General features: G+C 49.4%; 1 protein-coding gene across 4 annotated transcripts in view; it reads right to left on the bottom strand.

The window, feature by feature from the left end:
* Positions 1-9,840, bottom strand: part of adam9a (ADAM metallopeptidase domain 9a) — a 23,630-nt gene extending 13,790 nt beyond the window's left edge. For all 4 annotated transcript variants that reach the window (XM_086257840.1, XM_086257841.1, XM_086257843.1 and 1 more), the window contains exons 1-4: positions 9,446-9,840; positions 3,609-3,709; positions 1,130-1,188; positions 657-735 (exon numbers count right to left, since the gene is read on the bottom strand). In XM_086257840.1, the coding sequence (XP_086113966.1) occupies positions 657-735; positions 1,130-1,188; positions 3,609-3,709; positions 9,446-9,530 (324 nt within the window). In that variant the 5' untranslated portion in view covers positions 9,531-9,840. The remainder of the gene's footprint in view (positions 1-656; positions 736-1,129; positions 1,189-3,608; positions 3,710-9,445) is intronic.
* Positions 9,841-11,402: the final 1,562 nt, after the last annotated feature.

The raw sequence follows: 11,402 nt of genomic DNA, 5'->3' as shown, positions 1-11,402 counted from the left end.
GATCTGATCGACCTGATGACACATAGGTCTCCATCCTTGAACGAAGACGCCTGTGGCACATGAGGCTCAAACTTTACCCAGAATGCACTTTGTGAAGTTCCCTGCAGTGAACGATTAGACACGGATAGTCAGCGGCGTCTTAGTTTCGTATCTCAGCGGTCTGCTGCTCTCGCTCTGTCTCCTCCCCTCTGTGGGCGCAGCGAGCAGCGAGCTGAGAGCACTCCACCCGCCCATCACGCTCTGCCTGAACAAGCTGACTCAAGTTTAAATACAGGAAACAGGAGTCAGCGTGTTTCTGTACACTGACAGGAAGTGACAGCTAGTCACAGGATCGAACCCTGACCCTCGCCATGGTAACCATCTCCAAACAAAGACTGCCACCGTCCATTTATCATTCAAACATCAGACAACCCACGTCAGCTGACAGGAAGCTCAACTCCCAGCATGCACCTCTCTCTGGGAAAACCTTGCTTTAATGAAGTCTGCAGAGAAACAGAGCGCGTGCGCTTTGTTCTCAGTGGCATCAACGCCGCAATGACCATAAAGGAAGGAAAAGGGCGGGGCGTTTGTAAAGCAGGTGAGTCTGAGCGATGCGACTGGCTGACAGGACCGGTGAGGCTCATATACAACAGACAGACAGGTAGGCGGGGCGTTACCTGGACAGGTGGCGTGGATGTGACCAGGGATCCGTTGGGACTGTAGGAGAACACGGTGAAGTCTGCAGGCAGCAGCAGCCTGAAACAGGACAGTCATGTGACCAACTTCACTTTAACCCCGAACCCCCGACTGCAGATGTGAGTCTGACACGTCACACCTGCACAGGAAACACCTTCACCTGCCTCACTCCCGCTGCAGCTCAGTCAGGTATTAAAAACAGAAACAGTGATGTTTTTATTAACAGCTGTGAAGCTGTTTGGTTCACGTCGTGTTTTCATCAGCTGGCGTTTCCATAAAAAGTTAGAATCACACACCAGGACATCCTGGATCGCCTGTCACAGACTTTGAAATGTGATTTTGTGACCATGAAGTAAAAACATGTCAGCCGTCTGTTGGCGAGCGCGCTCTGACAAGCTTCGATCTCAGCGATCGTACGATCGTGAACATGTCACCGCCCCTCATCAGGACTTACTCGTTTCTCTCCAGATGGACGACGCGATCGCTTCCATCCACGCTGATGATGTAGGACACCTGCACACACAAAAAGGTAACTTTGAAGTGTGACAGCTTGTAGAATAAAACATTGAGCATGTGTGAGTGACTGCAGGTGGAGAGCAGCCAATCAGAAAGCAGAACACCAAGAGGTCTCATTCCCTGCCGTCCTGTCGCCATGTTGGATTCACAGCCACGGCGCTCAGAGAGCGACGCGTCCTTCAAAGCTGGTTTGGTACATGAGCGCCGGGATTAGCGCTTCGATCCTCACGAGGAGCATGTTAGCTAACGGCGCTAACTAACAGCACAAACACGCTGACACTAGCGTCCGATATGTGGCAGACATACAGTCGCTCCCAGTAGCGGTTACCTTTGTACCCGTGATGTTTGCGGGCTCCACTTCCTGCTCCGTGTTGTGGGTTATTTCGGATCGAGGGATGAAAACGGAGCTCCTCCAGGTTTCATTTTCACCTCGTTTTAGCACAAACGGCTAAAACAGCCTGTGTTAAAGACGCACTCCATCTGCTGTGAACAAAGACTTCGTCGACTTGAGTCGCCCTGCTGACACAACTAACTCTGCCAGCTCGAGCACGAGCTGCCAAACATCTGCACTGACAGCACGCCATCGCCTCCATCACGCATCCCACTGCTCGCCGAGCAGGTCACCTGAGCCTCTGACTCACCTGGCTCTGTGTGTGTGTGTGTGTCTGTCTGTGTGTGACAGCAGAACTATAATTAGCGCACACAGACAGCTGGTGTGGACAGGAAGTCAGCGGTGGTCTCCATCGTCCAGCTGCCAGCAGCAGCTCATCCGTCCTCTAACACAGCAGGGGTCAGAGGTCGGGTAAATCTGTAAACATACCTTGGCATCGTCATGGAAACGGTTCAAGCTCAAACTCATTAAGCAGAGCTGCTGCTGGTTCTGGCTCGGTCAGCGTTCCCGTGGCGCCTCGCAGAGTCAGCTGACCTTGTTTTTGTAACGTTTGTGGAGCCAGGTATCTGATGACATCACCAGGTGTATGTACCTGTGCAGCCAGCGGGTATCCGTTCTCAGCTCCTCTGTGGGCCACGAACCCCGAGGAAGCCATCGGCGCCGAGAGCAGTGAGGTCATCACTGTGGCGCCCTGTTTTTGTCCGACGTGGCTCCACAGGTGAGCTCTTCCCCCGTCAGCTGTTTCCACAGGAAGTGGGCGATGCTGACGAGTTTCAAAGAAAGTTCACGTTCAACAGTTTCACACAGTAAAACGTGGAAAAACGTGGTGATGCGAGCACGCTCACATCACACGATCCTGGGAATGATCAGCTGTTTGTGACACAGCTGGAGGATAATCGGCGCCGAGCACAGCGACGCGTTAGCCACGAGTCTCTGCGAGCAGCGACACACCCACACGATCAGATTTACTCCAGGTGGAAGTGTTAGACTGGAGCTGAGCACACACACACACACACCCACACAGACACAGACACACACAGACACACACACACACACACACACACACACACAGACACAGACACACACACACACACACACACACACACACACACACACAGACACACACACACACACAGACACAGACACACACAGACACACACACACACACACACACACACACACACACACACAGACACACACACACACACAGACACAGACACACACAGACACACACACACACACACACACACACACACACACACACAGACACAGACACACACAGACACACACACACACACACACACACAGACACACACACACACACACAGACACACACACACACACACACACACACACACACAGACACACACACACACACACACAGACACAGACACACACAGACACACACACACACACAGACACAGACACACACAGACACACACACACACACACACACACACACACACACACACACACACACACATCTGCAGACTGCAAACACACTCATGTCTCCACAACACTTTCACAGGGGTGTTATCTCTGCGCAGACTGCACATGCCAGCAGAGTGTGTCATCGTGTGTGTCTGTGTGTGTGTGTGTGTGTGCGTACGTGTGTGTGTGAGCATGTTGCAGCATGCAGGGAGGGACAGCAGCGCGGGCGCAGCGAGCGTGTTTAAACGAAGCCTGCAGGCGTGCTGCTTCATGGACGTTGTGTTCGTGGCGAGCCAAACACGGTTTAAAGCTAATGTTTAAAATCTGTGTGCACAGTCACATCAGTCAAACAACACGATCCATCAGTTTGGAGTCAGCAGCTCGCCTGACGCAGACTGGGGTCACAATAATCTGAGCTTCTTCGTGTGATGGACCAGCAAAGATGGAGTCTGCCCGCCTACGATTCCATGGCTGGTTCTGACCCGGAGCTAGCAGCGCTGCTTCCTGTGTGCTCTCATCATCGTCTTACGTGAACTTCTCTGTGTGATCTGGAAACAGGTAAGTGGAAATGAACTAGAAATAAAAACCTCCAGACCTGATTGGGCAGTCTTCCATTCACGTCCCTCCTCAGCCTGCCTCCGATTGGTCGAGGGACAGTCAGCTGATAGGAGGACAGGTGCTCGGTCTGGTGAGAGTCTGCAGGAGGAGACGGGAAACGAATCAGTTCAGCTTGCTCTGTAAACAAGTTCAAATCCTTTGCCACAGCCTCAGAACTGAACACATCATTTGGTGTGCACGTGTCGGGAACGCGAAGATTTTACTGCACAAAACATCGCATCAGCTGAGAGGAGGCCTGTCACCTGACTCAGGACTCGTTCATGAAGTGCTTTACAAACCCGAACATCACGGCTAACAGCTGGATTTTCCTGTTTGAGTGCCGCTGACCACACAGCCAACAGCCACTTCCTGTTAAGGACACGCACAGTGGACGGTCCATGTTTAACATGAACTCATCGCTGCAGCGCGACGGTGATCCTCACACCAGGGCAAAACGATTATTTTCCTAATCGATGATTCGACGATTCATTTTGATTCGATTCTCTCCCCATTATTTGTGTATCAACTTCACATTTACTAATTTATGTATCTCAATGAAAAACACAAATTTCTTCATCTGGACACCTTTTAATAAAAACATGCCCATACTGTAGAACTGCGTGTTCGGGTGGAGTGATTGAAGTCGACTGCGGCTGCCTCATTCATGTTGCCGCTACTCGCTGCCGCCATCTCCGTTTTGAAAGTGACGACGCATCGACACGTTTTTTGCGTATTTTACGTGTTGACGTAATTACGTCGACGCGCCGTCCCAGCCCTACCTCACACTGACGTTTAGTTTCTGTCCTCACTTTCCTCTGCGCTATCGATGATGTCACTAGTTAGCCAACATAAGCTAATGTGAGTCTGTTAGCCACAACCAACCAGGTGACATCACGTCCTGTGCTGACAGACGATGGCGCTAGAAATGTTTTTAAAGCTTCACAGTTACGTCTGTGTCGGTGTCACACGTGATCCACAGACACGATCCAGAACCTGGATTTTACGCACATGAAGCTCATCTTTATGTCTCTGGTCCTGCTCTACTTCCTGCGTGCGGTTGTGTTTTCCTGGTTTAAGCTCAGCCGGGTGTGTTTCCACACACTGCAGTCTGAGGAGCATCAGTGAATCCTCATTCCAGCCGTCCCTGCACACCATCGCACCACATTCTCTCTCCGGATTTCCTCCTCGATGGGAGGCGGGACTTTTGAACCCGCCACCCCGGCCTGTGAGGTCTGCTGCTGACATTCGGCCTCACCCGTCTTCTGTTTTCCTTCTTTGAGCTGATAAAGTAAAGCAAACATGCTCAGAGCATCATGACGGCCTGTTTGGAAATGAGCTCAGTGAAAGAAAATAAATCCAGCCGCAGAGCTTTAAGCTCCTTACGGCGCTGCTACAACAGCTCCACTGTTTCCTCTACAGCAGCTGAAAGCGTCCTCAGCAGCTCCTGTTGGTAACAAAGCAGCTGATCCACACACAGGTATCAGTGTCACACTGCAGCTCAAATCACACATTTCAAAGGAAGCTCTGAACTGTATTTTGTTCCTCGGGAGAAAAAAATCCCAAGTGGTGGCCTGTCAATCAATCAAACAAACAAACAAACAAACAAACAAGCACGCTCGCACGCTCACTCACTCACTCACACACAGTGTTCTTCATTTCTCGCCATCTGCTCACAACTGACAGCATGGTGTCCAACACGAGTGTGTGTGTGTGTGTGTGTGCATTAATCTGTAGCCACGGTAACACCTGCAGTCCGACGTTAACGACCTCGCCGTCCTGAAGCTGGGCAGGAAGCCTCCAAACAGGAAGCACTCTCACTGCTTCCTGCTGGCTTGTTTCTCGTCATGTCAAGAGCTGCTGCTCATCCCTGCCAAAGGGAGCCCAGAAGGAAAACCCTGGAAAAGCGACTCCAAAGATAATCTCAACCACAGATTTTAAAAAAGCTAAATCAGGTGGAACCATGAGGAACACGGGGACGAGCAAAAAGCTCTGAGAATAAAATACAGTAAAAACTAAATGAAGACTTGAGTAGAAACACGATAAACCCCAAGAAACAGATTTAAACACAGGAGAAGCTGCGATCAGCCACGCAGGAGGAGGAGCCTCGCCACCCCGATCAGACTGTATTTAAAAGATGGCCGCACCCTCTCTGATGTACTGCCAAATGACTCGCCCTCTGCTGGGCGCTGAGAAAACTGCAGGTTCACATTATCAGACCCTGAAGCTGCTTTCATTGTGATTACGGTCTGTAGGTCCAAGAAAAACACCATGAGTCATGATTCAGGGAAACTGTGAGTGTGTGTGAGTGCGTGTGTGTGTGTGAGTGTGTAAGTGTGTGATTCATTCAGACTGGACGACTCAGTGGAAACTTCTCACAGAAAGGACTGGTTTCATTTTTTATCTGATTTTTCTTTCCCCTCTCCGTGAATCGCTACCTTATTGTGGTGGAGTTGTGTGTGTGTCCCAGGGAAATTGGTCCTGGGTGAGGGACCAGACAAAGAGCGCTTCAGAAGACCCTTATGAAGACAACATCGAGGGAACAGTTTACCCTGCCCGGGATAGGGTTACCGGGGCCCCGGCCTGGAGCCAGGCCCGGGGAGGGTGCCCGAGGGCGAGCGTCTGGTGTCCGGGCCCAAAGAGGAGACATGGAAGTGGAGACTCTGTTGTCTCCACCTGGGAGACTTCAATGCTCACGTGGTTAATGACAGCGAGACCTGGAGGGGCGTGATTGGGAGGAACGGCCTCCCTGATCTGAACCTGAGCGGTGTTCTGTTATTGGACTTCTGTGCTAACCACAGTTTGGCCATAACGAACACCTTGTTCGAACATAAGAGTGTCCATAAGTGCACGTGACACCAGGACACAGGTCGATTTTGTAATCGTATCACCAGACCTGCAACCATATGTTCTGGACACTCGGGTAAAGAGAGGGGCTGAGCTGTCAACTGATCACCACCTGGTGGTGAGTTGGATCAGGTGGCGGGGGAGGACGCTGGATAGACCCGGTGCACCTAAACGCGTAGTGAGGGTGCGCTGGGAACGTCTAGCAGAGGCCCCAGGCTGCAAGATCTTCAACGCACACCTCCGGCAGAGCTTCAACAGCATTCCAAGGGAGACTGGTGAAGAGGGAGCTGAGTGTAAAAGCGAAGCTCTCAATTTACCGGTCGATCTACGTCCCTACCCCCACCTATGGCCACGAGCTGTGGGTAGTACCGAAAGAACGAGATCGCGGATACAAGCGGCAGAAATGAGCTTCCTCCGAAGGGTGGCTGGCCTCTCCCTTAGAGATAGGGTGAGAAGTTCGGCCATCCGGGAGGGGCTCAGAGTAGAGCAGCTGCTGCTCCACATCGAAAGGAGCCAGCTGAGGTGGTTCGGGCATCTGACAAGGATGCCTCCTGGGCGCCTCCTGGGTGAGGTGTTCCAGGCATGTCCCACCGGGAGGAGGCCCCGGGGCAGACCCAGGACACGCTGGAGAGATTATATCTCTCGGCCGGCCTGGGAACGCCTTGGTGTTCCCCTGTATAAGGTTACTGTTCTATGCAGGCGATACACAGCTGTATGTGTCACTTCCTGTGTGTAGCCTGTGTTCACAGTTTCTACTCCAAACTGACTCAGAGACACTGGTCCATGCTTTCAGTTAGAGTATTGTAACGTTCCGTTTGCAGGACGTGACCACAGACATGTGACCACGTGGCCCTGGGACTGAACGCCATTGGCTCCCAGTTTAAGACAGAATCCTGTTGGTTCGCCTCTCTGACCTCATCACGGCTCTCAGCTGCACACCGTTTCCTCTCTGTCAAGTTTTATTTGCAGCTTTCAGCGTAAGCCCACACAGGTTTTTATGTTTGTGTCCTCAGCGTTTAGCATATTCAATATTAATGTAATCAAATGTACTCTATGCATAAAACTGTCATAGTGACATCAGACATCCAAACAGGAGCTGTTAAAGCTTTCCTTTGATGGTTAAAGAGGGTTTCTGCTCTCACACAAACCTCTGCACTGTGGCATGACCGCCTGACTTGCTCTAAAACCACATCGCAGAACAGGAAATCACAACTGATTAATATCAGATTCATGTGCAGAAACCTCAAACTGAGCAAAGAAGAGTTTCCCGTCTTCCTGTTTCCTAGATCTGTCAGCTCCCAGGGGTTTTCAATAAGTTAGCGTGTGTGAACATTAACGATGGTCTAAGAAAGACTCACAAATACGGGAACAAATGGAAACGATCCGCCTGCAGATTGGTAGATATGACTATGATGAAGAAAAACGGCACTTTCAGGCTGAGGATGGAAACGCTGCACTGGTCTCAGCACGCTAGTTATTCAGCTCCGCTCAGCTGGAACCAGAACCAGGCGCTGAACAGGAAGGAACCGCGCGGTTTGGTCACCTGATAGCTCAGTGTGGCTGTTCTCACAACTGTTTCAATAAAGTTTCCAGAAAGAAAAGGCAGCTCTGACGGAAGCACGCCTGAAAACTGAAACCCACCGCTCAGTAAAGTAAGCACCACTTCCTCCTGGGAGATCCCAGCTTCCTTTCCCAGGCCGGAGCAGGAGTAAAATCTGCTCCGGCCTGAGTGCTCACGCTCCACTTTCCCCCTCAGACCTAAGTTCAGCTCAGAGAAGCTCTGAGAGGATCCATCAGCAGGTCCAGGTCACTAAGGCTACGTTCACACTGCAGGTGAAAGCGCATGAAATCCGACTTTTTCAACCCTCTGCGACTCATATCCGATCACGGTGTGACAGTGTGAACGGCACAAATCCGACCTGGGTCACTTCCGTATGTGGTCCTGAATCCGACACATATCTGATGTTTTAGAAAGCGACTGCTGTTTGACGGTCACGTCGCATTAAATCCGTCTTTTACGTCCCTGACACAAGACAGACGCCGATTATCAGCGCCGGAGAAGACATCGCGAACGCTTCCTGTCCGTCCAGTACAACTGCTGGGAAGACAGTGTTGGAGAAACGTGAACATTTCATTTGTTCTGTATAAACTTCTGACAGAAGTTATTTTGTTATGTAAATAACAAAATAACTTTATAACTTAAAGCAAAATTGGGAAACGTAAAGACTGTTTGTTCTGGGTCTAAACAGCGCGCTGTGTGTGACGTCTTCTTTTGCGCATGCGGCCGCTTTGAGCGTTTGCTGTCGCATTTTATTTGTAGTGTGAACGAGCAGACAAAACAATCGGATTTGAGCATTAAGACCTGCAGAGTGAACGTAGCCTATATGATCTGCTGCTGGTTTGGATCGCTCTGTGCAAAAGTCCTGAGCCTCAGCTTCACCACACCGCTCTCGGGTACTTGGACACCTGAGCAACAGTTAAACTAACTGGCTTTAAACAGCTGGAGGATTACAGAGGAGCGCTGCATCAGAGGAGAGGCTCGGGCCTCGGTCATCCTTATTTCCCGTCTAAGCCCCGCCCCCATTCTCTTTCGTCTGATTGGCTGACTTTAGGAAGCCGCAGAGGGGCCCGACCCAGTGCTTTACCTTACTTTTGCACACGCGCCCGTCACTTTGTGAAACTCTGGCCACATTTAACATGAAACCTTAGAGCTAACTAGATCAGATGGAACCTCAGCGTGCTGCGTAAACTCCTACCTGTGCACACCTGCGTGCTCACAGAGGGAGGCAGGAGCCAGAGTCGGTGTAACCGTCCTCTCACTCCGATGAAGATTAAACTTGGACACATTTATAGAAACATTTCAGATATTTGTTCGCAGTGACCGTCAGAGCAGCTGAGGGTGGACTACACCTCCCGTGATGCCCCGGGTCAGTGTCCCTCACAGGGCCCGATAAACCTCCCACTCAGCGTGCTCTTCCTCACCCCTCTCACCTCTGCAGTGGCCGTTTCCGATGAACAGCAGGAGGAAGAGGAGCCAGCTGATGCCCAGCAGCTCCACTATCCCTCCCATCTTCATCCTCCTCTTCTTCTCTCCTGAATTAAAGTGCCTCCTCTCCCTCCGTGTGTTACTGCAGTCTGCGCTCTCTCTGTCTCCCCCCGCGGAGCTTCATGTTCAGCACCCAGAGCAGCTTTTCTTCCTCGGCCGGGCCATGGCAGCCTGTTCCGGGTCTACACCGTCCGCGAGCTTCCCGCCCGGACCCCAAAATGTCCCAGAGGTCAAAGGTCAGCCCCGAGTGTGTGAGGATGTTTGCTCTGAGAAGTCCCGTCCGAGCTGAAGCGCGTCTGATATTTCTCTCCTTGGAAACTCGACTGAAGCTGAAGCAAGCTGGCGGAAACAGCCGCAGCTTCCTGTGCGGTTCTTCAAAATAATAGCATCAAGACCAATCATCTCAAGAGGAGCAAAACTAAAATCATAAAATTAAAATCAAGTCCGTCTTAATAATGTTCCAGTAAGGCAAGGCAAGGCAAGTTTATTTGTATAGCACAATTCAACAACAAGGTGATTCAAAGTGCTTTACAGAGACATTAGAAACAAAAACAAATAAAAAGCAGGATTTAAAATTGAATAAAACAAGCAAATAAACTAACTAACTAATTAACAAACAAACAAACAAACAACAGTATATAAAATCAAAACAGATAAAATCAGTAGTTAAATGTAAGTTTTGAAATTTAAGCTTAAAGTGTGGATTTGGTGCTTTATTCAAATGCAGCTGAGAACAGGTGAGTCTTCAACCTGGATTTAAATAAACTGAGTGTTTCAGCTGATCTGAGGCTTTCTGGGAGTTTGTTCCAGATATAAGGAGCATAAAAGCTGAATGCAGCTTCTCCGTGTCTGGTTCTGACTCTGGGAACTGATAAAAGACCGGATCCAGATGACCTGAGGGATCTGGAAGGTTCATGCTGGGTCAGGAGGTCACTGATGTATTTTGGTCCTAAACCATTCAGAGCTTTATAGACCAGCATCAGAACTTTAAAGTCTATCCTCTGACGGACAGGCAGCCAGTGTAAAGACCTCAGAGCTGGACTGATGTGGAGGAGGAGGAGTTCAGTTTACCTAAGATGTCCTCCAGGTCTTTGCTGTTAATAGGTTGAAACTGTTTCATGGTGTTTAAACAGTAAACACGAATATCAATGAATATAAAAAGATTTTGACAATTATTTTAAAACATTGATTTGATTACTGGATGTGGACCTCACACAAATTACCAGAAGTGGACAAAAGTCAGTTCCTGTAAGGTCAAAGGTCACATCAGTAGACTTGATAGATGTAGATGATAATGAATACAGTCAACAGGGCACAGTCTCTGTTTGCATTTTTATTTGATTTGATGATTCATTCCCGTAGGCAGAGGTATGACGTTTGATCCACATCAATGAAAATTACAACCTGTACCACACACTCTGAGCTGAGCGTGAACAGGAAGGACAGACTGCAGTAATAGGACGTTTGATGAAACACTATAGGATGATCCCTTTAAGGACCTTTTCAGCTTCCTGTGATCCTGCCAGGATCACCTGACAGGTGTTGAGTCTAAACTCTGAGCAGTGGAGCTGAAATCACTCCATTCACATCGATGTCATTACCTAAAAAACAAAAACGCATTGAAGATGGTCTCATTAGTACTATATAGTGTTTGGATGACTGTTTTCTGTCTGTTACTCTCATGTGAACTCCAGGATCTGAAGTCTTTATTGGTGATTAAATAAAGTAATATTTTCATGTCAGGCTTTTGAACAAAATAAGCTAATCAGCTAATCAAGAAAAAATTATTTCTAAATAAACCCATAATTAATGCTGTTTTACTCACAGCAAATACAAATTCATGATCACAGGAGCTGCTTCACTCCACAGAGTACTTTGAATAAAGGTGACACTTCGCTATCT

Source organism: Aulonocara sp. 'chitande type north' Nkhata Bay, linkage group LG12 (assembly GCF_057382095.1).
Source record: "Aulonocara sp. 'chitande type north' Nkhata Bay isolate Kocher_YH1m ecotype deep benthic linkage group LG12, A_spYH_male_GT1.1, whole genome shotgun sequence".
NCBI lineage: Eukaryota > Metazoa > Chordata > Actinopteri > Cichliformes > Cichlidae > Aulonocara > Aulonocara sp. 'chitande type north' Nkhata Bay.
This window is presented reverse-complemented; position numbering and strand designations above follow the sequence as displayed.